The sequence below is a fragment of the Glossina fuscipes genome, unplaced genomic scaffold (genome assembly GCF_014805625.2).
Source record: "Glossina fuscipes isolate IAEA_lab_2018 unplaced genomic scaffold, Yale_Gfus_2 1, whole genome shotgun sequence".
In the NCBI taxonomy this organism is placed as follows: domain Eukaryota; kingdom Metazoa; phylum Arthropoda; class Insecta; order Diptera; family Glossinidae; genus Glossina; species Glossina fuscipes.
This window is the reverse complement of record NW_023998415.1, coordinates 10,558,670-10,586,422: the sequence shown is the minus strand read 5'-3', so window position 1 is coordinate 10,586,422 and position 27,753 is coordinate 10,558,670. Positions and strand designations below refer to the sequence as shown.

Sequence of the window (27,753 nt, the reverse complement as noted above, 5' to 3'; positions counted from 1 at the left end):
TCGTAATTTTTATGCATTAAGTTTAGTTTATGTGCTAAGTGTGGATAATTTCAATTTCAATTTGCTAATAAATGCAAAAAATAATATTTTATATCAATCTTTCTTAAAGCCAGCAACTTATCAACATTAATAGTTAATTGATTTCCATGTTTGTTTCTTAGTCTTCTCTACACCAGTTGTCAGAAGAATATTGCTTGCTTCTTCTTTTTATACCCATCTCCGTAGCATGAGAAGTGTTCCATTCTATTGTTAACATTTAGAATATTCATAGATCGTCATAAATAGTTTTGTTGTAAAAGAACAAACAATTGGACAAAGTATTTGGTTTGGTAATTTTGAAGGATCTCAATATTAGAGCGACTAGAGCGGGCTATTGCTCACAATTGTATGCCATAGGTTGAATAAAATGTGTTTATTCTTTAGATCAAGTTAAGAATTAGTTAGCAATAGAGCCTTTCGCTACTCAAGTCAAGTTGCTGGCTACCTTTAATTTTATTTCTACCTACTAGTACTACTATTACCCATTAGCTTTATTGGAGTCGTTATCCCCGTTCAAAAAAAGTGAAGCACAAGAATGCTTGTTTAGTGTGACAGTTTAGCATTTAATCTGTAGATCCGGATCGCTAGATGAAAATATGATTGCTACATTATTTGCTTATGTGACAGTTACATATTATCAACGATTAGAAAATCTGACATGAAAATTGTATACAATAGCGGACTTACAGCACTTCTAAAGGGCATCCCGCTACCAATTTTATATGTGTGGTGGATCTATCTTTCTATTAATTTTAGCATAGAAAAATACATTGTTTATAAACAGGCTTTAAGAAGACACTTTATTGGATTTGTATGCAATTTTTGAAGTTTGAACAGCAAACATTACCTCAGCTTTTTTATTTCCAATGACTTCTCGTATGCATCAAACCAAGATACTAAGACATTGGTCAATGGTAGTCCGTTTATTATCGAAATCGAATTGCTCAGCAGGAGCAACGAATTTTTTATTCAACAAATGATGGGATGGATGGTTTTCGTACATATACATTCTCACAATTATTTTTGAAAATGTTATCAGCAAGCTAATTAGTGAATAAAAACATGCAATATTTTTCGTTTTAAAGGATCGTCGTAGTAACTAATTTTTATGCAGTGGAAGCCTGAGGTGCTAAATATTTAATTTTATAGGACATGTTTTAATGTGTACTGCTGATTAACTGCTTCTTTGACTTCAACAAATGATATATGTGTTTAGTAGATGCAATTCCTGTGATGTTGGCTATTTGAAAATTCCAAGTCATGTCAAGTATGTAAAGTCGTGCAAAGTCTATTAGGCCGGAAAATTTCTTTTAGATCAAGTCAACAAGTTGACGAACATTACTTATTGGAAAGTATTAGAAATGCCTTAAAATATTAGATTTATGTTTTCCACATACGTATGTATATAACTATAGGCAAGTTAGAGGCGAAAATGTGAGCCAAATTGGTATAAGTCGTCATATGTCATCAAATATGTTAAGTCGCGAACACTGACTTAATAGTTGCGATTCTTACCTCAAGCGGATTAAGTGAAATTTCTTATGATATTCTCTACCGAGAAATATACGATAGTTGATTGCAAAATAAAACGAAAAATAATTTTACTTGATATATCGGATGTCTATTAAATCAAACAACGAAGCAAACGCTTAAGATGCCATTTAAAATTTTGACTTAAATGTTTTACAATTTCGATATATTCAGATTCGAAAAATTTAATATGCATCCTGTGGTGGAGGTGAAAAAGAATGAAAGCATTGCTTACGATATTTTAAATGTTGCCGTATAATTAAAAAACTTATTTTCAAACTTTAGGAAGAGAAATAAAATTCTCTCACATCTCAAAAACAAAAAAAAAAATAAGAAGAAAAACACTAATGAAGAAAATTTTTCGTTGTTTTACTTCTTGATATTTTCAATATAATTGTTGTTGATTGCATTACATTGTCAGACCAATGTGATATCGATTTTTCTTTTACTATTTATACCTCAGTCATCTAGTTACTTACCCGCAGATCCGGACTTTGATATGCAATTTGTGTGTATGTGTATATATATGTATGTGTGTATGTGTATGTGTATGTGTATGTATTTTTTTGTGTGCGTGTATGTATTTTTTTTTGTGTGCGTGTATGTGAGGCATTGAGCGTCTATGTTTTATAATCAACTTACTGCAATGGAAATGATATTCCTGCAAATTGCTAAAACCATAACGATACAGTGAGGCGGGCGTCTCACAAGTCAGAGCAATGGTGATGGCTTTGCGTTGCGGATGCTGTTGATGATGACGCCACAACGAATACACACCACAATTACAGTCAATGGGATTATCATCGAGTCGTAGACGTTTCAAACTGGGCAAACGATTGAAAGCGTTCACTGGTACGTTCGTGAGTTTATTATTGAAAACAAAACTGAACGAGTCCAAGTGTAAGAGAGAGAGAGAGAGAGAGAGAGAGAGAGAGAAAGAAAGAAAGAAAGAGAGATAGAGATGAAGGCAAAAAGAAAGCGAAAAAATGTAAAAACAAAAAAGCAAATAAATTAGTTTAAAACTGAAAATAAAGTTTGGAAAGAAAAATCTATTTATGTATGGTATGGTATGGTATGGTATGGTATGGTATGGGAAAATTTCTTTACCATCATCGTCATCATTATTATCATCATTTTGATTGTTTTTATCATTATTATACTTACAGGCGATTTAAACGGGGCAAATCACTGAAAGTGTTGGCATCGATTTGCCATATATCGTTATTATCTAAGTAACTGTAAATAGAACAGAATGAAAATAGAATTGCGTTAAATTGTTAAACTTGTGCGCGTTTAGTATGAAGTTTCGTGTTATATTTTCTCATCTCGATCTAAATTTGATGCAATTGGTGTAAATTTACTTAATGGTGTTGACACTATACTTACATGGCTTCCAATTGCTTCAATTGCTGAAAGATGTTGCTTGGCAGGCGACTAATGCGATTATTATTCAAATAGAGAAACCTCAAGGATTTTAAGCCATCGAAAGCACTCTCTTCTACATATGAGATTTCATTTTCATTTAGAAACAATGTGGTCACCTGGGTTAAGCCTTCGAACGCATTTGCTGGCAACTCCTCAAACCTATTGAAACGTAAATCCCTGCAAAAGAGCAGAAAAGAGAAAACAAATGCAATATAAGGCGAAGAGATAAGGATTAAGTAAGTGCCGTACATAGCAATGAAATAAATGCAAATAACTTAAAAGCTTTGTTTGATTAAACACACATTCAATATTTGTTACGTAACATATATGAATATGGCGTATATGCGTATATGAGTATATGCGTATATGCGTATATGCGTATATGCGTATATGCGTATATGCGTATATGCGTATATGCGTATATGCGTATATGCGTATATGCATATATATATATATATATATATGTATGTATATATATATGTATATATATATATATGTATATATATATGTATATATATATATTTTTGTTTTGTTTGTGTGCATGTATGTTTAACAGTTTGAATAGTTGAAACATCTTAAAGATTTCAATTGTAAAGCAAGCAATTGTAAACATTCTAAGCACTCTTAGTAGAGATGATAAAATCCATTTAGCAAATTTCATCTGTATTGTGTTCTTTTAATCTTGATGATGGAGATGATAATTGCAACGGTGTGGCGTTAACAGTGGCTTCTCAAATTTAATTTGAACGTAAAATTATTCCGAATTTGTTTTTGTGTTAAATGTAGAAAAATTTTATTGCATGCGATTAAGCTCTGATTTTCAAACTTATGCAATAAACGCTCGGAAATAAATTGAGTAAGAGACATATATCTATTAGGGTGTCCCATAAGGTTCGTTTTTTCTTTTTTTTTTTTTTTTTGGATGCGAAATCTACAGACGACATATTCCATTTTGGTTAAATGATTATTATGTATCATTATCCTGGCAATGTTAGTGGCATTCATTATATCGCGGATTTTCAGTGAACATATTTTTGATAAGATCTGTATCCGTACGTTGGGCGGGCAATGCCGTCTTCATCTCTTAAAACAAAATTTGTGAGTTATAAATTTCTTAAAGCAATTGCGGTCAGTTCTAATAGTCGTAGTACCACTCCCATAAACGATACAAGTCTCGTCTGTAGTGTCCTTCGCACTACTACGTCTTTTAAAGCAATGAAGCATAACATGCCGGAAATGGTTCTTTTGGTTATCCATATTGAACAGCATAGAAAAAGATGTTAGAAGAGACTTTCTCACCAACGAAACATACTTTGAAAAGGTTATGAGACGAGCCTGCGCATGTTTGCCAACATAGCCTGAAGTTACGTATAGCGAAGCGGGGAAAGACTTATGGGATACTCGCTTTACATGCGTATATATATATATATATATATATATACCTACATATATATATATGATACATACATGTATATATATATGCATATATACGTATATATGTATGTATATTCGATTTGGGACGAGACGTGAATCCCTAATAAATTAATTTACTGGCTAATCGCAAGCACTAGTTAGCCGTGTCGTTTGAAATTGTTTTCTTTTTAGACATTTAAACGGCTTTTTTATATTCTTGGCAAAATTTCACAAATATTTTTTGTAGAGATTTTAAGCTATTGATCTTTTTTTGCATCAGTTTTTTAGTTAGTGTAATCAACTAAAGCCAGCCCACGACCTGAGGGCAAAAACTAAAAGCACATTAACAGTGGTTCAGTGTTTTATTATATAAAAAGCTTGCGGCGGCGATTGTTCGTACAGCAAGTAAGCTGATGAACAAACATCTGGATATAGCCTATGGTGTGTATCTCTTCGTCGCGTATGAGAAATAACCTGATGAATGAGCTTGTAAAAGAGTGAGAAAATAAAAATTTGCAATATGCATATGGTCACCTTCGAGGAATAAATAGATAGACTAATACAAACTCAAACTGATAAGATTTCCGTTCGATGTCTCGCGGATATCGTCTATAAAAAAAAAAAAAAACGATTTGTAAATTACGTCTTTATTCTTAATTGACGGCGAGAAAATTAAAAAAAAAAAATTACGAATTGTATCGAGTCCTCCAATAATAGACACATGGTTGAACATATCTCCCAGTTCTCTGCAAGAAACTATCTCATGCAAAAATTGTAACCGCAAAGCACTATAATGCAATGCAGTAAACAATTAACGTTGTTTTGGAATTACGTAAATATCGAATATCGATCAAGTATGCAAGTATTTTGTAATCTATTATCACATGTAAACTTTATGTCAATAAATCAAATATATATATATGTATATATATATATGTTATATGTTATATGTTTTATTAAAATGGTTTTGTGTGTGTGCATTTTCTAAAAAAAATTTTCAATTAATCGAATAAACGGTAAATAACTTTATTAAGCAAGTCATATAAAGCAAAATTGCTTCATTCCTCTCATTAAGGGGTAGAAAGCATATATGCCTAGGATGCTCAAGTTCGATTTCAATTATTGATCGGTTGTTTGTGTAGAAACTTCAAGAAAATACATTACAAACTGATCGCGGAAATGTTTAATCCGCAAAAGCACATCTTAACCCAATAATGGCGCTTATCGTCAACGCTTGCGAATACAGCAACAAATTTTCTACGCATCTTTTGTGCAATTGAAAATTTTTTCCTTTAGTCGAGCATGCAAGTAGTCGCTGATCGAAACCGATTATCTTGACTGCAAGACTAGTTAATGTCTATCTGTTTTTATTTATCATGAGTTTTCATGAGTTAAACAAGTGTATCAGAGGTTTTCATCAGCCGTCGCTTTTTCCAAACTTTTCATAATGAGCGTAAGAGAGCGTTTATAAAGAATTTGTTCTATTGAATGATACGAATTAATTAACTTTAAAACATGAAAAGAAATTTGAAATTGAAGCACATATGCCGACATAGCGGAAAGGAAAGGACTGCAAAAAAGTGAGACGGCGCCGTCACAAGAGTTGATCCAAAAAAAAAAAAAAAAAAATCAAAACATCAGTCATCGTAACGTCAGTCATTTAAAGTCTGAATGGTAGGAGAGCAGGAAGAAGGAGAGACAAATTTATACTACGATTTAATGCGGTTATGCAAAATTTGTGCTAAATCTAATTAGAACAAATGTTTGTATGGTAACCGCAAATCATTTATTTTCCAACGCATTACATACTTATGTAGGGAGAATTGTATTATATGTAAGTGAATATGCATATGCAAATGCACATGCATCGTGCATGCATGAATGTATGCCGGCTCTGTATCCAGATACAACAAACTCTATGTATATAGTAGTTGTGGCTTTATATATCTTACAAAATTTAGTTCCATGCCATGTTTGGTTAGATGAGACCAAAATTATTCGGACATTTTAGACATTAAGTCTGTGGTAGAGTTTTGCTTGTCGGTCGGTGCTATTATTATTATTATTATTATTGCTGGCTGTTACGGGATTTCGTATAGAGTCGGTTACTAAATGAAATTAATTAAATTCTCACACATAAGCATTCTTTGAATTACACTTTCGTTTAAGTGAATTAAAAACAAAACAAAAAGAAAAAAAAAATGGAGCGTGGAAAGCAAAGCGAAAAAGTTTAGAAAGAATCTTAGATGACCGTTGACTGATTTTACATTCGTATTCAATTTCTATCCCCTTGTTTTTTTTTTTTTTCTTTTTTAGTTTTCTATAGTAGCCCTCGTAAATTAAAAATGCGAAAGTTTCATAGACAAGTTAACTAAGCTCGATATTAAAGATGAAAATAAAAAAATATATTGAAATTGAAAAATCGAAAAGTATGCTTCATATCCTAATTACATAATTTTTTAAAGATGAACGTAGGAAGTGAAGGGTCTTTTTTCCAAATTTCATATCCTCAACCTGATCTCATTCAAATTAATTTTATTTGACAGGGAGAAATTCTAAATAGCATAGGTTGTTTCGTTCGAAGTTCATAAACTACGCACGCATTCAATAATATTTGCTATAATTATAAAAATGATCTCCTGCAAGTTTTTCAAATTGATTTGCGAATTATCATTCTACACGAAATCTAGCAATTACGTGCCATTTTATCAAGGACTGAACTTTCTACTGCTACTGCTACTGTCGTAAGACTTTAAGTTCTATTATACAAGACTTGGCTTTATTTGCATGTCCACGAAGATGGGAAGTGACTTTCATTATAAAATTATCCTCAATGATGGAGATCCATTTCTGATGCAATCGTCTTATCAATAGGGAAAATGGATATATTCGATTAAGTCAACTGTTATCGGATCTTGTAAGGGCAAGCGAGAGAGTTGAAAAGAGTGCATCTTGATTGCTCCTACGCTTCCGGGTTTTCTATCCGTTTTCCCAATATATAGTAAACTATTTTCAAACTTCATGTGTAAAAATCGAAATTGAAGACATGAAACATCAAATCGCTAAGAACAGATGTAAGATTTTGTATGTACGTATAGAGAATTGGTGGCCATTTAATTGAATCACAATATCTGTCTTTCAGTCAATGTGTCTGATAAGTAATATCATGTCTTTTTCATATCCTTTTTTGGGTATTACGAAGTTAAAAGGCAAACGAATATAGCTTCACCGATCTCGGTTTATGATAATGTGAAGAGAGTTCAATTTTATCTTATAGACTAAAACATAAATTATAAAAACCTTTTCAAATGTAAAAATTGCACTAAAATAAAATTATTTCGCATATTTTTCTCTCTCATAAAGTTTACGTGATATGATTTTTTTTTTAATTCAAAACCTATACACATTTAGGTTTTGGTGAAACGGTTGTGGTTTTTCATTCATGTCCAAACATATGCGTATGTATTCAAATGAAAAAAAAAAAAGGAAGAAGAAATTTTTTTTTTTCACGTTTACTGCAAAAACCTCAAACACATCGGTTGGTATTTGTGGTTTCCCTTTGGCTTAAGCGTGTAATTCTCTTTCCATTCGTGAATGCGAACACATGTACATTCAAAATATTCCAATAAAAAGGAAAAATTTTTAAACTTTTTTCCTTGAATAGGAATAGTTAGTAGAGAGTATTTACGTTTATATATGCGTCGTATATTTATACGCTTTTATTCATCCGATGGTTTAGTGATTATTTACTTTACAAAGTATCGAATTTTTATTAAGTTGAAAACGTTTTTTCAATCCATCAGAATTGATTATGACAATAATGCTTTCAATGCCCCCCACCTTAGCCAGATAACGAGCGTTTACCAAAACTGTTAACAGTGTCATTGTGATAATAGAACTGATAATAAATATAACGTCTCAGATGAGTTTAGTTCTTTTACTCGTTCAAACGAACAAATGTAATTATTTCGAACAAATACATGTTTTATGTTCATGAGTGGAAATTTTGTATTTTGCGTTGCCGCGTGAACGGTTCTCGGTATACATCGTTACGTTGCATCAAATAGTCAAAGATAATCATAATTAGTCTTTAGATTCTAATACGTTAGTTTAAAAAGTTCGGCTTGGCGTACAAATGGATTTTGGTTACTACCAAAAACGGTACGCGGGGCAAGAAACATCTTACAAATATATTTGCCATAATGCATAACTGTCCGGTAAAGAAGTTACGTTCCAGATTAGTTCCGCATCACGTAAACCGTATGATGTGGAAAATAATTCGATTTATTTGAAGGAATGCGATCAGGTTTTAAATACAAATTAAAATTGAGAAAAGGGAATTTTTCTTTTTTCTAATAAAAACAAATTAAGCAGATTATGATCTGCCATAACCAAATCGTTTATACGCCCTTTTCTTAAGAAAAACAAAATTCAAATAAAAAAATAAAATTTCGATACGATGACCATTGTCGGGTTCGCCGCAAGGCGTTAGTACAAGAACGTAATAGGAATCTGACACTAGAATTTGGCGGAAAAGGCGGCGCACAATTCTTAGTGGAAAAAATGAACTTAGAAACGTCGCTTTCCTGTCTTAACTTCCTATTACATTCTCGCACTAACGGCTTACGGTGAACATGGCAATGGCCATATTATAGTTTGGTATGCACTGTGGCAATGAAGTCAGAAAACCGGTGTTTACGGATCGTATGCTAAGCAAGAAGGGCTTTTTAAGGATATTGAAGCAAAATTTGAAAGAAAGTTTGGACAGACTCGGTATTTTGGAAACATATAAATTCTACCAAGATAACGACTTCAAGCAAAAGTCTCGCTTAATTGAAGAGCGATTCTTATGTAACCGCCTCAAAGAGCTTCATGTGTTTTGCCCAATCACAAGACGTGAACCCCAATGAATTTTCAATAGTATATGTCATTGAATCAAATTTCATGAAAACATCTTAAAAATTGCGACATGTAAGTTGACGGGCGGGCGACGGACACATAGAATCGTAGACCGATGGACAAAGAGAGAGAGAGGGAGAGGGAGAGGGGGCGCGCGGGGGGGAGAGTTTTAAATCAATGATATACAATTCTGGGCGTTACTGGTACATATATGTATATTCTTAACATACTCTGTGCAAGATATGGTGCACGGTATTTGAATTATTGTATCTCGAGGAAGAAATTTTAAAAATTTACTAAGTGGGCCGCTTGCTTTATTGATCAATCGTTAACTATCCTTTACTATTGCTTTTTACTTTTTGTCGCTATTGGATGGTTTTATTCGTTAAATAAAAAAAAAAAAGGCATCCTTAACATGTTTTAAGATGTATTAGTACGATGGCTTACATTGAAACGGTAAAAACGAAAGCGATCGTTTGTATTGAATCAATATTTTCATTGCGTGTTCAACTAGCGGTAAATTCAAATTTAGTTTTCATTAGAAAATTTTCTGGAATATTGCAAAATGATATATGTGTGTATATGATAATGCGTATATTGTGAACATGTGCGTATACAATACAGCAATGGACACAAAAATAGCATACGCTTCATGTAAAAAGATTTTATTTTATTTTCAATTATAGCATAAATTATATAATAAATTTTAATATATTAAGTAATTTAAAGAAAAAGAGGCAGCATAAGTGATCCTAAAGATGCGAAAAGTCTCGGTTCATAGGAATTGCGCAAAAAGTTTCTCTCTGTATGAAAAAAGAAGAAAAAAAAAAACGAGTAAACCCTAACAAGACGAGTTTCTAACTCGTTCAATATTTTGCTGTTGAGACCTATACTTTCGGCAAATTTGCGACGTATCCTCTTTGACACGGAGAACTGTCGTTTCTTAACGCTTGCCCTAAATTCGTCATTACTTTGAAAAAGTTTTTGTCCAATCTCTGCAAAAAAATAATTCGAACTAAAATTTTTCATGTTTAATAATTTCGTCTATATTTATAGATAGTAGATATAGCAGATTTACAACTGAAGCAACTATGTCAGCTAAGAAGAAGATCATTTAATTACATAATTGAAAAAATTTTAATTATAATTTGTAATTAAGCTTAAGTCGATAGACTCTAGGTGATCAAGGCTGCATGTATATCTATATATGTATACATTTTCAACAACGAACGCCAATTATATGATACCTTATATTCATACATATACGTTTTCGCGCTTCATCTTTTTTATATTGTCATTAAATTAATATGAAAAAGTATATTAATTTTATCATTTCGTTTATAGCGACTATATATAATTTTCCAATGACTGAAAAATGCAATGCATGCAATTAAGAAGCGATCAGTATAAGCTGATTAATAAAGCCTTTAAAGACCGATCGACAATTTGAACGATCCACGGACTTCGAATGATGATGATTTAAAACAATTTACATTGGCGGAAAAAAGCACTTGCAAATTGTTTAGCGGCTTGAGCTCTTGAAATTTCGATCGTAAAAATTGCCCACTGTCTGTTTGATCAATCGAAAGATTTAGTTGAGCGAATTTCCATTTACAAGTTGTTGCTGAGCACAAACAAAGTCGAACTATTTCCGAAATTATATAAAACTGGGTCGCATAGGGTAATAAAGGGTTTAAAGTGAATGAAGCTGTACAAATGTTGACAAAGCTTGTATTGACGCCATTACCATATTATGTGAACAGGTAATGCGATTAAAAAACGACCATTGAGGGAAAGCGTCGAGAGTTGACCTATACGAAAGTCGTTTTCGCTGTCACGACAATGCCAGACAACACATACATCTGTACTAGCTCGGTAAGAATTAACTTAATTAAAATGTCACTTGACTGGGAACTTTTGGTGTAACTGTACGTGTGGCTTGACCTTACCCCGTTCGATTAGCATATGTCTTGCCCTCTATAGAGTTCAGTTAATGATGACCTTGCAAGAGGCATGAGGCAAGAGAACGATGAGAGGATGATGAGAGAATGGAGAGGATGAAAAAAATTTGGTTTCGTTTTGCCTAAAAATTCTAGATATTTTACAAGCGTACACATGGAAGAATGGCCTTATTAAAAAAAATATTCAAATTTAAAATATTGAAAAAATGTATTTTAAAATTTTAATGAAAAGAGTCACGAAGCGTTCTCTCTTCACCTATATATAATATTTCTTGTATATATTAAGGCAGGGAAGCTCTGTATAGGCTAAGTAGATGATTACGCATTTATGAAAACATATAATCTATTAATTAAAAAAATGATTAATGAAGTGTTTCGAAACATATACCAAAACTCGATGAATATTTCGTATTTGAACGTTACTCGAGTTTCGCTACGAATTAATGCCCATATATACAGTACTTTGAAATTATTTTAAAGTAATATTGAAACCCGAATATGTATAAACAATGTACCGAAAACAAAAAACAAACAAACAAATAAACAAATGAAAAAACTATAGTGGGACACGGTCCACCATTGAATAATCTATACTTATTCATATAACGAGATTTATACAAGGTAATGTGTTGCGTGTGGAAGTTGCTCCGAATCCTCGGTTCCGCCGAGACAGAAGACGGAAAGACGGTTAAATGGAGATGGAAGCTTAAATCGATTCAGAAGGAGATCCTGAATCGATAGGTATAATAAAAGGTACATCTATCTCGAGCTTTCTGGGTGTTGCATACATTTGTACAAAAATTTGATATGCCTTCGCCCTACAAATAGTATAGCGTTTATTATCATTTTGTTTACCATCATCTTCGTCCTTACAAGGTAATATATTATAAAATGATTGAATCCAAGTAGTCATCATAGTCCGTTTGGGAAATTTATAGAAAAAGTCAAACGTTTCAAAGTTTCTTTTGGGAACACACCAACCTAATGACAAAGCTCTTCAATTTAACAAAGAGGACAACTGCCCGATTGTTTAGTACCCTCCGAGTAGCTGCTCAAATATATTAAAAAAGAAAACAGCTACGAACCATAAATTATTGATGACGTTTTTTTAAAAAAAAAATTGCTTTTTATATAGTTTTAAGAATCGGGGTTAGTTGGATTGGCTTTAACTGATTAGTTTATGCCCTAAGTTTCAACTTTTTACTGCAATTTTTGGGAATTTAATGTACGATAGACGAGCAAACAATCAGACTAAGCTTACTTCTCCCTATTGCGGGATGCAATTAAGAGATTGATTGGCGAAGAGAATAACATTCTATAGCTGATATAGTTGTCGGATATTAATGGGAATTTTAGGAAAATATTAAAAGAATATTAGGTTGCAGGTGTCAGAAACTTCAAGTTCTTCGTACTAATTAAGTGACCAAGTAATGGATGGAAAAAATCTTGATCAAACAAATCAATTTCTTAAATTACACATCGATTCCATTAAGAAGAGAATGACGTATAAAATACAGCGGCAGCTTTATCTTTGTCAGATCGTTTGCTTATAAAATCCTTAAAACTTTTTGCTATTGCGTTGCCTCTTAATATTTACTATGTTATAGTCTGTTTGCCGTTTCATATGATTTGGATTGAATTGAATTGAAAGCTGTGACTTAACCTGATGTATGACATTTTGACAGCATGTTATTTAAATTTCTTATACTCTTCTATTTATTTTATCTAAGGCAGAGAGCAGTCAGTCATAGGATAGAGATGGTGTATGTATGTGCGGATATATTGTGTCCCCACTACGGCTGCAACTTTTGCTGCTGCTGCTGCTGCTGCTGCTGCTGCTAGCGCTCATATCATATTCTTTTAGTTATTTTACTAGCGATGCGTGTTTGTTTTGTGCTGTATCTGTTTTTGCCTCTTTGTTGATTTGTTTGTGTGCGTGTGTTTAAGTGACGGCTTTGTAAAGTGTGTCAGGTTTTATCGTAAAGTTTGTAAACAAAAATATTTTATGTTGGTCCTCTGCTTTATGTTAATACGGTGCGGTATAGCAGTAGTAGCAGTAGCCTCAGCAGCAATAGTAGTGGTAGTAGTAGTAGTAGTAACAGTACCAGTAGTAGTAGTAGTAGTAGTAGTAGTAGTAATAGTAGTGGTAGCAGTACCAGTTCGAGTCACTCGGTATGGCAAAAAGTCAAGAAGAGTTTTTCTAAACTTATGCACACACATGTATCCATATATATGTTGTTGACGCTGAATGTAATATTCTTGTTGTTATTGTTGTTGTTCCTTCTTGCTTGATTTCTGTTGCTCCTCTTATTTTGTTTTCTTGTTTTTCTTTTTCTATTCTTTTTTTTTTTAATTCTGTCAGTTTTTGTCTGTGGTAGTAGATGGCGACTGGCAACCACTTAAAATAAAAAAAAAAAATAAAAAACTTGTACATATTTCAACAGCTATCCTGAAAACTATCGCAACTCTTCGCACAGCCTGGCAGGCATCTAGGCAAATAGACAGACCGATATGTACCTAAAAACATATGAAATGTTATATACGTACGCACGTATAAGAGGTCGAATGAAAGAATGCGAGGATTCTTCCATGCTATGGAAACGAAGTACAAAAACTGTGTCATGCAATATATTCTATTTTATAATAGATGCTCTTGCCGTTCTTATATTTGCTGCAACTATATACGGTGTGTAACTGACTTTTGCGGCATAAATCACAGAGTTCTTTTATTGGCTCTTACATGATTGCGTTGCAATGAATGTTGTTGTTGTTGTTGTTGTTGTTATTGTTATTGTTGCTTATGTCAGTGTTAGTGTTGTGGAAATTGTGGCTTATGTTTTGTGTTGCTTCCTGACCTAATATATTGTTAAAGTTAACTTGAGAGGTAGGCATATACAAACACACATACTTATATATATATATATATATATAGATATATATAGATGGAGAAAAGACGTTAAAGCTAGCTACACGTGTTTAAGTATAAAGAAAACATTCGAGGAAAAAATACTTACGTTTATTTTTAACATATAAAATTTGATGCATATGTATGTATGTGCACGTACCTGGAAGTATATGGTGGCTACTGTCTTGCAGGGTTTTCATTTTCTTTTTCTATCTACGATTCTTTCTTATGTTTGGATATGTTCTTATATCTATATATATGTATATGTCTGTGTGGGTGTATGTATTGATGGTATGGTATGGTACTTTTAACAAGTTGTTATCCCTACGGTCTCCTATCAAAAATTTTTTTTTTCAACATTTTTGGTTCCTCTTGTGTGTTGTGCGGAAGAGTAAACAGCATAATATCACTCACATATAAACAAGATTAAATTGCCCACGCAAGCATATAAGAAATAACAAAATTGCTAGGAAGAAGAAATTTTCTTCTTCGATTTTTTCAACAGAAATTTTTATGTCGAACCAACAACATCGCACCTTAAGGATTCAATAGTTTTATCGTCCCGTATGTAACAGGCAGACAAGCCCAATAAGCGTGTCTTAAGAGACTACAGTATATTGTAGTGTTAATCAGTCTAACGTTTTCACGTAATTTAATAATTTTGCTTTGGCAATCCGTTCATCTTTCCATTTGGTTCTGATATAAGAGAACTAAATATTTTTTTGTAAGTAGACTCAGACCTGTTCATAAACGGATTCGTATTAAAGAAGAAAACTGTAAATTCGTTAGCAAATATCGACTCGATAGCTTATCTTTTACCATCGCCACAAATTGAGATGCAAAATTTTGTACATGCGTTGTTATTCCCACAGTTACAACGCTTACGATCGCATCAATGAAGAGAGAAACTTCTCAAGTAATTAACAGAAATGATCGTAATTTTAAAAAGTAAAGATGTCAAGATCTAATAAAATTGTGCTCATAAACATTTATATCATCTTAAGTAAAAACCTCCGTATCCGATATAAGAAAATAATCACTCGGCGAGCTTTCTTATCCAAAGATAATAAATTGTAAAATGGTTATATTCAGACATACTTGACTGGGTCATTGTATATTCAAAACTTTAACACAGAAGCACACTCGAAAGGACAACCAACTCAAATGAAACAATTTACAAAGTGTTTTTAAGCGATTTTTAAGTACATTTCTTTAAGCTTGGCTTGCTAAGTGCCCAAGGTTCAATTCAAGATGAAAACCGTTTTTTTTTTTTTTTGGTTGTATCTCGGGTTTAGTCCCAAAAAATCAGAAAGACCAGAAAACCAGAAGAAATTACGTAAATGCATGCATATAGTTGCAGATATATATGTACATATCTCTATATATATAATTGCGAATGGTGTTTGGAAACTATTTTTCCATAATCAATCCAAGTCTTGTCCAATATTTTGATGCAATTTTTCTGAAACGATTTATGACGAAGCTCAGAAAATGCTTGAGTTGTCTTAATAATCATATTATTTGACCTAATATCTAAGTGTCAGCGCTAGGAGTTATTAAACGCTGGATTAGGTAAAAGAAGAATACGAATTGGTGTTAAATTTATCAATTCTCTGATATAAAGATGATGTCCACCATGGCTCAATATAATGAATATTTCTTATATCTCTAAAGTTAAGAAATAAAAAAATAAGAAAAAGACGCGGATGATGGACAAATTTGTTATAAATTAAAGCTTAGGCATAACTATTAAGAAATTGGATAAGCCTTGCTAGCGGGCTGATTGTTCAAAATTATAACAAAGCATAAGAGAGATAAAAGCGAGGAGGAGAGCCTAAGAAGTGAAAAAGATTAGTTCTTTCATATTCGGTAGTAACGTAGAACTAGTCGAGCTTCTCTCTACCTGACAATATTATACACTTTATTGTTACTGTTGTTGTTTTTCTTTTTTCATCTATTTCCATTTTTTCATCATCTTCTTCTTTTTGTATGAAATAAGGAAATCGTAAAGTAAATCATGTAAACATTACCTTAAGGATTTTGAATTATAAACTATTTGCATTTGTGTGGTGCGCTTTTATTCTAACGGATATATATATATCTATATATCTATATATATATTTATATAAATATATATATATATATATATGTGTGGATATAAGTAAATCTAAAGGTTAATATTTGTAAAGCTGTTCAAATTAAATTGATATGTCAAGAGGCAACGCTTGTTTGTAACAACATACGATATATGTACTTCTTTTATATGTTTGTATTTCGTTATCAACAGTAAATGTTGGAAAATTTTAGAAAATATTTTATAAAACTTAAGAGTCGCTTACTCTCTTATCTCAGTTTCATTTCATTTCTTTAATTTTTTTCCTCCTGTAATACTAGAAACGATTTTAAATACAAAATTTACGCCAAGTAAGATGTGAGTAGATATTTAAATGAATGTTTAAAGCTTAGTCTACATACGATGGTAGCTCATTAGTATCGTCATTAAATGCGATAATGAACAGAAACAAGTCAGTGCGAATTAAAGAATAAAGGAAACTTTAACAGACGCTTGTGGGTTTTGTTGCTTTAAATGCGAAAATGCATGACCTTCCTCTTCCCCTCTCTCTTACTCGTACTCTTACTCTTACTCTTACTCTCTCTCTCTCTCCCTCTTTGTGTGTACATCTAATTTTCTATCATTCTCTTCCTCGATATTAATGGTAATCTACGCTCTAACGCTCTGATATTTAATATATTTATTTATAGCATGTGCGTCGATTTATAGTCTATTATTTTATCAGTTATTTCCCTTTTTGCATTTTCAGTATCATTGAAAAGCTATATCAAAAAAAAAAAGACTATCAAATAAGGTAATAATAATGCATTGGAATCTTCTTTGTTTTCCTTTTCTTTTCGCTAAGCTATTGTTACAATCCCAAAAGGATTTGTATTTGTCGTAAGTTCAGTTATTTATTAAATTATGTTCTTACGAACTGATTTAATGTTAAGATCACATAAAATTTGGGCAAATATAAACAAAATACAATGAACAAAAAAATATCTATCTGGCTTGGGTTAGAACTGTAATATCATTCGTTCGTACATATGACATAAGATTTTAAAGAAATTAAAAATGATATTTGCCCTGCGTCTCTTATTTGCCGTCTTCTACGTTAATGTATAAAAATTATAAACTCTGCTCATCAAGAGATCAAAGTTATAGTTACTTTCAACTGACAGATAATATCTCGCTTATTCGTCTCTTGTTAAAATATTTGGTGATCTTCTTCGTGTTAGTAAAAACGTATATGCATGTATCGCACTGGAGTTTTTATTGAGATCGCTAACTGCATTGTATGGACATGTCCACGAAGAGACCGATAGAAGGGCATAGTAGTCCCACGGACGTATAGATGAACATACGAAATAAATACATGGATGTACGAAAAATAATATAAGCGAAAGAGTGATCACACAAAAAAGCAAGGAAGGAGACATGACTCGATAAACGAATTAAAACATGGGCAGAAGTTGAAAACGGACAAATGAATCAGCGACACATGAATGAAACGCTATACCGATGGACGAATATGTCAATATGCGCCTGCAAACTCACTTGGAGGAAGAGTATTCGTCTAGGGAAACTGAAAAATAAGGATTTGAAATGGTATGCAAACGCGCTGCAAACAACGCGCGTAGTAAAATGCGAGACGATATAGATAAATGAACGTATTGATGGACGCACGCATAAACGAGAAGAGTATAATCGTTTATATATATATATATGTAGATCAGGCAGATGGTCAGGTTTGCAACTCAACTATATTTGGATAAAAGGATATGAAAACAACTAGAGATAGAGACGCAAGAATCTTTATATCAACACAATTTTGACTTGTGTAACATCGAAAAAAAAACAGTGCATTGAATCATCGCATGATTAAATAAATATTTTTCCAGTTCCTCGATATATACGAAGGTAACACAACACACAGGCTTCTTTTGGCTTCTAGCATTGCGAGGCTGCATATTTCATTTCATATTAACATAATTATTATAATTAATTTATTCATAGAAATAAACTCAAAGAATAAAATCTTAAAGCATTAGCATCTAAGGCTATATATAGGCTTTAATGAGAACGCCACCGCTTTTGAAATTTGAATCCACAACCCAGTTGAGTTGTTAGTCGGGATTTTTTGCCTACTCGATCACTCAGGCGGATCACATTTGATTTTAAAAAGGAAACAATCTTTAAAATCAATAATCAAAGTTTCTGCAATATATGGCGGAACATAAAAACCGATATTAAGCAGTTATTTTTGAAAAGTTTGCAAAATAATTTATCATTCTCTTAGGCTATAATATCTTAATTTGGGGGGGGCAAGACGTCATCCAACTATAACTTTCAGTACATGCAAGCATACGTCGCATTCAAAAAGTGTCAAGATTCAAGAATTTCGTGATTCGAGAATTTTCCATTGCGAAGAATTGACTTCATTCAATATGTATCCTCAGTGAAAAGGATTTTGCTTTTTTGCCAGAACAAGCTTTGAATGATCATTTCTGGTTTGACATTATATTTTGACGGGCAGGCATTTCGAGAACAATTTGTAAAATTATAAAAAGTGATAGGGGGTAAGGTTCGATTCAATTCATTTTAAATGCCGTGTTTTATGTAAAAATCACGAAAATCTCTATGGTTACCGTAAAGATATATACGTGGATCGAAAGGCAAAAAAATTTAAATTGATTTAGAAATTGGACTTATCTCAAGTCAAGCTTCATATATTCTTTATCAGATATATACAATATATATCCATATCTTCATAAAGTGCACGCATTCGTTCATTTAGCATTGAACAGCAAACCCTCTTTAGATATCTTAAAATATCGAGAGAGTTCACAGGAGAAATCAATTGGCACTTGATTCGGTTCCCAATTTCGAAACAGGTAGTCTTTGTTTATATTCTGCAGTTCTGAGATTTGCTTTGGTATTTGGTTTCAAAGTTTTTCGTGAGAGTAATCACAGCCAGACCATGTTCAAATCGTATCAAATGCAGTTAAATTCAAACATTAGTTAATTAGCATTTTTATCTATGAATGAAATGCTTTCAAACATTATAAAAATGTCGTGTAAAGTATATCGTATAATAGATGAAGGGATTTTTATTACATTCGTCAATCAAAGACCACATTATATACGCCTGAGTTATTATACGATAGGTAACGCAATATGTGATCTAATTGTCATAATTTTTGGAGAAAAAAAATCCCCTAAGCTAGATTTTCCCTCGGCAACGCCTTAAGGAGCTTATCAAGTATAAATATTCCTTGGGCAGCATAAAATCGTAGGTTAACTATTGGCTTGCCGCCTTGCCTGTTTGGTTGTCTGCTGATGGTTTATTGTTGACAAGTTAACAGTAGCAAAAATTTTAAGATAGATATCTGAAATCTAGTTTATATGCTCTTGCAACTATACCTTGGATGTAAAAATTGTACATGGACGTGTATTCTATTCTTCTATTATCTATTTATTTTTGAAATTTTCTTTTCCATTTTTCTTTCAGTCTGCACTAATCAAATACAATCTTGCAAAAAAAAAAAAAGGAAGCAACATATGTTAATATTAATTTCTTGTGATAAGTTGTACTTTGAGTGCGTTATTAATATTATTATTAGATTGTGTTATTAAAACTTAAACTATAGTTTTGAAAATGCCATTTGTCTAAAGAAGGGCCAAAACAAATGTACATTCTTGGAGCGTTACCAGAAATTTGGCGGAAAGTGGATTAACATGTTAGCGGATTAAAAATGTCACGATGAATTCAGATAACTTGCATCGAAGAAAAGAGAAGTCAAAATTGATTGAGTCAAAAGAGTCGTTTCTGAGAGCCTACAAACTATTCTCGATTAATATTATAAACTTCTGAATACAGCTGAGCATGTCCGTGAGTATGTCTCTGTATTTATGTACTTGATGAAAAACGCTCTCAGTCACAAGAATTAAGATATATATTTAAAATTTCGCCAAAATATTGATAGATTTTGTATGCAGGTTCGTATTGAAAGTGGGTCAAATTCGTCGAAAGACAAACACCCGTAGAAAAACTTTAACTGAGAACAGTCTAGGGATGATCTTACAGCACCCATCGAAGCGTCCATCCAATATTGTAAGAAATCAAAATTTCCTTTTTTTTTTTTTTTAAGATAAAAGTAAAAGAATGTCGAACTTGAACTTGGAGAACTGATATCGAAAATTATCTGCAGAATTTTAGTTTTTTTTTTTTTCATTGTCTGCTTGTATTTGTTTGGTTGTGATTACTTCAGTTGTATTCAATCTTGGCTGCAGGCAAAAGAGATTCGTTTATGTGAAACGGTACAATCGATCAGACAATGCCATAGATCATTTAGAAGGAATTTGATAAAAGAAGGGAGAAAAAATTAAGTGCAAGATATTTTTTTTTTTTTTTTAATTCAACCATAACGACCAAATATAATTAACTAAATAACATTTTCATAAAAAAAAAGCAAAAAACATTTAACTGCAATGTATATGAAACAATTATGAAAAGAAAAAAAAATTAGACACTTAAGCTTTATTGACTTTCCGTTCCCAAGGTAAACGTTAATAGCTACGATATTAATCCTCTTTCTTTTTTTTTTTTATAGGTATATATTAATATCAATAGTTACAGCTTTGAGTGCAATAAAGCAAAGCATAAATGGCTTGTGACAGTTAATGGAACGAATTGAAGTAAAAAAAAAAAAGAAAAAAAAAATGAGAAAGAATGAAGAATCGACACAATACCGCCATGACATAGCGATGCAATTGTTTTCGGTCGATGATTTCCCAATTGAGCACAATTTTACTGAATCCTTTTACTGCTGACGCAAAAGGATATCAAAAGTTATCTAAGCTAACGGATAAGGTAATCATTTTCCCCTATTGCAGTTTTTATATATCCATTAGTCGGATGGTGCATAAAGTTTAGCAAATGATTTGTAACGACTGCAGAAACTCAATCAAATGAATAATTACTGACGCCGGACGTGCATTCAATTTTTATAATTTCTTTCACAAGTGCCATGAACGTATGTAAAATCCAGAGAGACCGCTTTTGTTATGTCGATCGATGCAAAATCATTTTATGAAACGATTTATTCTGTCAGTTTGTAAGTCTGTCATCTATCCATGTAATTGTGTGTTCAACATGTACTCTTTGCAGTCTTTGGGATATTTTAACGAAATTTACCGCATTGGCATTCTCTCGTCAAGAGACGGAAATTGTCGAAAAGGCATTGGATAGGATTACGTTTCGCACCAACCCCTACATAACGCCTTATTCTACAAACTCATTATATGAGAAAAAAACAAATGCAATTTAAAAAGTTTCTCGACAACAAAATCGCTAAGTAATAGTATTTCGTTGGACTGAATTGATCTGAAAGATTTGCATGGGACGGATCAGGGCAAGCTTTCACGTAAAACAACCGATTATACGGTAAAATGGTATAAATTGAAATACTTTATCATAGTAATTCGACAGCGAAATTAAATATATCGCATAAGACCAGCACGTAGCTCTATTTTTCGCCCACGCGGCACACAAACGATCCTAGGAAAACAGTATTTTCACATAGAAAAAAGATATAATTTTTCGTATATCGTCACGAAGATAAGTCAATAATTTTATTAAGTGAAGTGATGTAAGTCACACTCCACCTAATGATCGACTTTGCTCGACTGCAATCTTTCTTTATAAAATTGTTTCTATTTTTGTTAAATTTTTTGCAAAGGATTTAAGCATAGATTTGTGCTCAATCAGTTATTATATTTGTGACATCTGTAAATTCATTTTGATCGGCAAGTTTATAATTCACGATCACATATATGGTGTATACATATATCGTATGCGTTTTACCGGATTTTTATTGCAAAAAGAATGGCAAAATAAGTTTTTTCTAAAGTATTTTTTAAAGTCCAGCCTTAAATTTTCTAAATCCATGTACGGATTGTGGTGTGGATTCGCAAACCAAAAAAAAAAAAATCCGTTTCAGTTTTCAAGCAATTTTTTATTTTGTTATAATTGTCGAACGATAATATTTATATACATAAGTTTTTTTTTTTTTTACCACATGGGGCGTTCCAATTAGATTTGTACGATTTTTTTTTTTCACAAAGAAAATACTAAAAAAACCAAGAAGTAGAGGAAGAAATAAACAAATATATTTTTTTCTATATTGAAATTTACAGTAGATAATCGTTCGAATAACCAACCAACGGTTTCTCTTCTATAAAAATTAATCTGATGAACCTAATTTTTGAGCACTTTCTTCACTAACTACATCTCGCCAAGCTTCATCAATAATGCGATCAAAACTCATTTTTAATGCATGAATAAATAAATAATAATAATAATCATAGCTCCTTGATTCGGTTTCGAACAACATCTTTCACTTTAAGTCAGAAAAAATTCCTTCATATCGATATATATCTATGACAATATAAGAAAGATCTCCATTTTCATTTTGTAAGAGAAAGCGGGACCAATGATGCAACTAATCAAGAGACCATGCCAGACAGTCAATGTTACGGAAATTAAAGTAGTCTCATATATAATTTGCGGATTAACTTCGCATAAAAGACGACCATTTTATTGATTCACTTTCCCATTTCCATTCACATTGCCATGAGAAGGGACTAAACTGGCTAAGCTGGCTGTTTAAAAGAGTACACTAAAATTTCCCAAAATAAGAACAATTGGTTCAATCCATAAATTCTATAATCTCCGAATGTTCTTGAGGTGTATCTCTCTCTCTCTATAATAAATTTGCAAACTTACTGAACACAGCTAATAAAGATTGAATGATTTCGATAATTACAAATATATGGGTATAATGTCAAGAGGAGATAATATCTCGATTAAAAAATCTTATAATAGGATAGATATCTAAATGTTTACGATCAAAATTATTGCAATCGAACCAACATCTGAAATTGGCGGACATCCAAGGAATATTCAAATATCTTGTATATCTTGTTTTTTTTTTTTTCGAGCTTTCGAGCTACTCGTTCAAAGTTGAAGACAATTGTCATGCGGATATTGGTCTTGACAAGGGTTGAATATTTTGATATAGCAAATATCCGAAGTAAAAACGTTCGTGGTTGCATTAATTGAGGAGCAATCAAGTAGACAACGTGAGGCGAACATCCTTTTCTTGCTTATTTCTCATTCTAATAAAATTTTTTTTTCTTGCATATGGATTAATGTGTTGCGATGCAAGACAGGCTAGACAACCATGATTTATCATCCAAAGTAATGGATGCTTATCTAAAAATCTTGAAAGCACATTTTCTCAGGTAAATGAAATTAAATTTAAATTTCATTTATTTGCATAAACAAAATATAATAAAATCCATAAAATTTAGCAAATGTTCGCCACACGTACTCAGGCGTACGTTGCACTACAAACACAATAGGCTATTAATACACTTCAAACGACCATTTACACACACACAAATCACGCATATATATGTATGTATATATGCACTAACTGACAGTCGCATCTATGCTTATGCAGTCGATCCAAACAATCCACAGTCACCAACAGTCAACACATTGTAAAATGGAATAAAATAAAGAAAATTAAAAAAAATAAATAAAAAAAAAATAAAAAAAACTTTAGCAGCCATATGGGCAACTAATGTGCACTCGAAGCAAAATCGACAGGCAAATTGCTATTTAAAATCCTCTATGGCGGCAACAACACGAACAACAGCAATAACGACAGCATCGTATAAAAGCTGATTCTTAATGCATTTTAAGCATATTTTAATACTGAAAAAAAAAAAAAAAAACTTTTTCCTTTTGCCAAATGTTAGCAAAATTCATTGTGGAAAAACAACTTTACGAAACAAAAGCATAGAGCAACAACAATAATAACAATAACAACAACCACAATAACAATTGCAAACAATAGAATAAGAAGAAGTATATAAGAAAGAATAAAAAAATAAAAAATGAAAAACAATAGAAAATAGTTTTCTCTATGTATTTAAATTCACGGTGTATAGTATATATATATATATATATATATATAAAAAAATGTGTTAAAAGCAGTAAAGTTTCCGGGAGAATTACCGATAAACGTTTGAATGGTTGATGTGCACATAAGAGCCCGGTGGTGTTATAGAAAGAACGGCAAATAAGCCAGGCGCACTTTTCAAATGTCAGCCACCGACAAACACAGGCACATGCATGTGTATTCACTCATACCTCTACTATTCATACACTCCTACACAGAAAGAGAAACAGCTTTCCATTACTCTCTGACTTCTATGTCAAATAAATGAAAATGCTTAGTGCCTTTCATTACAGTATTCCATATAAAAACGAGCAGCCACAACCACACTAACAAATACGAAACGACATATTTGCACGCACATTCTTGCAATCAATTATATATATATATATATATGTGCATGCCTACGCAGTACCAGTAAACAGCGTTCTGAAAGCATTTGGATCCCATATTACAAACAACTAGGAAAACTATACTCATTTCAAAACGAATTGTGCACACTTGCTATCCAATAGCCCCATATATTCAAATGGTCGATTTATTATAGCGCAGTACATAAGTGCCAACAAGAGCCTGAAGACTCTGAACTTTTCCAGCAGTTAATCGATAGCATTTTTAATAAATATATCGCAACAATTTCTGCTTAAGCGGTTGGGCGACTAAAAATTTTTCAAATAATCAATTTGTTTTTCATTGGCTGAAATGATTTCTTAGAGAGTCAAGGCGTGATCAAATTTTTACATGATTAAAATAGTTTGATTTTTTTTATATATAATTGTATAACATTACGCAGGCACGTGAAACTTTAGATTCGTTTTTCTCGAAATACGGGTTTTTGAGAACCTACGGCCTACAAATACCATACACCATTTATTATGCAAGAATGTATTCAGGTAGTGCAGATGTGTGCAACCCAGAAGGAGATGAGACAGATCGATTTTTTTTTTTCATATCAAACGATTCAGGTTCACTTTGTGATTCGATTTAAGCTTCTCAGTCCGTCTGTTCGTTTATTCCTTCTGTTTACTTGTGCCCAACCTACAGATCGCAATTATTGAGATATTTTGATGAGACTTGATACATTGCCGTGTTTTGACTCAAACGCAAACGCTATTGAAAATGTTTCGGGTCGGGCCGCTTTTTCGATCACCCGGCTTTCTCTTGAAAGTTTTTATATAAATAATGGCAGGAAGGGGCAGAGTGCTTAATAGTGGATTTATTTGTTTACAATATCTATAAAATCCGCACAGAAGCACATTATATTTTTTTTAAGAGAAGAATCCCTTCTGTTTGGTCAAAAATTCAACTTCACTTCTTACTCAAATAGTCCTCGACTACGCAATAATCGATATTTTCAATAACTTCTATGTACATCTCTGGCCATATGCGTAAACATAAATTGAATGATTTTTTTTTTCTTTTTTATACCCATCACCGAAGGTGGAGGGACATCAAATTCTAAATAAATTTAAGTATGTCTGTCTGTTCGTCTGTCCGCAGTGTCTGTTGTAAATATTTTCCTGGCTGCAAAGATGAAGCTATCGGCATAAAATTTGGCAGAAATATTGGAAGCCTACAACGTCCACATGTCTTTACGATAAAATTTTTATTTTGAAAATAGAAAAAATCAGTCCATTCCGCCCATTCCGTATTATAGAGCATGAAAATTTTGTTCTCTTAATTCTTTTGTTTCTTTTTTTAGGATAACGGCGACGGGTATAAAAGACCGAATTTAATTTTCTTACTTGTTTTAATTCCAATTTAGTTCAATGTTGCGCTTTGTTACAGAACCTTTGAAATCGGTAGCACCTAACAATAATGACTCCGATATTCCCATTTTCTCAAAATAAATTTTGTATAATTCATAACGTCCTCCAATATTATTATTCTGTTACCGTTATTTTCATCTAAAAAAACGATCGAATAATTTCTTTTTTCGACTGTTACAGTGGGCTATTCCCGTAAATTTCATATTAATATCTTTTGGATTTGGAAGCTCGATTAAAATTTCAAGTACGAAAAATATTAGGCTATTCAAAAAAAAAAAGGCTTTCGCGTACCTCTTTAATTAATTGGGAATTTTTAACGAATAGCCGGTGAACTCATCGTTACCCTCGTTATTATTTAAATCTATTACTGTTACTAATATTAGCACTTTTATTATTACAACTACTACTGCTATTAAGCAGTGCTATTACCATTAGCATTAGTACTCCTAGTAACGTTGCTTCTAATGTAGCTCACTATTTCTACTACTATTTTTATTACTACTGCTACTATTACTATAACTACTACTATCGCATTAAAAGCATAAAGTTCGTGCTTTTCGGAAACGGTCCCGTCATACCGCCATGAACCCATTCGAATGCTTAACCTTTAGAAAACCCTTATGACCGCCGAAAGTGTAAAACGCTTACACACAGATTTCTATTACATATGCTGAAAGAGTCTTCCAGGCAAAAGCTAAAAGGTCAAAGGTCAATAATCGAACTTTCGAGTCGTCAGACTATTTATAGCAGTTCTGCTTCACTTTTGAGCATTATTTACTCTAGACTATTGCTGTCGCTAGACCTAATTTGTAGTCTTCTGTACTTGAATTGCAGTCTTCCGGGCAAAGAGTTTCAAACGAAACTTGCGTCATCTTTTCACCATTTTCATTTTTATTCATCGCTATTGCGGTTACCAGCGGACTTAGTTTTCACTTGAGAGGCGATGAGCGTAATATTGCGCCCATATTGAGGGTTTTGCCTCCCAATTAAAAAGTTGCTGAGTGGATAACTCAGACGAGCATTTTGGGCTTAAAACTACCTATGAACGGATTAAGTTTATTTTAAGCAGTCTATTCTCGATGTCCAATCATTTATAATTAACGTTCGATTTTCTTTGGTAAAAATTCAACTCTAAAAGCAGAAAAAAAAAATAAAATACATATAAGATGGATGTTTTGCCAAGTATGGGCTGCGCTTGGTGCGTTTATAAAGAAAAGCATTCAAGCGCATTATTATGACCCTAGTCTTTACGCAAACAGCCTTTAAAAGACAAAATCAGAAGTTATGATAACTTTTGTATAATCAGGCGAGCACTTGGTGCACTTAACTTTTGATCCATTCTTTGCGTTTTATGTAGGGGTTTTATCAGTTTAAACTAAGTTCAGAAAAAACAGCTTCTATTACGTTTACGTTTCGAGATGAAGACTTTTATGAAACAAAATGCAGCCTCGTAGCCGAAAAGTTTGATTGATCTAATGTTGCGTAGACGATTTTCGTTCGTCGGACCTCAGGAGAGTCCGTGATGAGCACACTCTTAAAGCTGTCTATATATGCTGTGCTTATATAATGCGATTTGTGTAAAACTACATATGTTATAGAATCAAATAAAAGGAAATTAAAAGATGGTTTGATGAGTATAACCCGTTTATGGTTCTTAGTCTTTTACAAACATAGAACCTACATATACCCTAAAATAGATGTATACAAAAATGTATGTGAAAACCTTCAA

General features: G+C 32.4%; 1 protein-coding gene across 3 annotated transcripts in view; it reads right to left on the bottom strand.

The window, feature by feature from the left end:
• Positions 1–27,753, bottom strand: part of LOC119632362 (peroxidasin) — a 104,116-nt gene that overhangs the window by 33,005 nt on the left and 43,358 nt on the right. For all 3 annotated transcript variants that reach the window (XM_038025223.1, XM_038025222.1, XM_038025224.1), the window contains 3 exons: positions 2,956–3,171; positions 2,734–2,805; positions 2,212–2,453 (listed from right to left, as the gene is read on the bottom strand). In XM_038025223.1, coding sequence (XP_037881151.1) covers positions 2,212–2,453; positions 2,734–2,805; positions 2,956–3,171 — 530 coding nt within the window. The remainder of the gene's footprint in view (positions 1–2,211; positions 2,454–2,733; positions 2,806–2,955; positions 3,172–27,753) is intronic.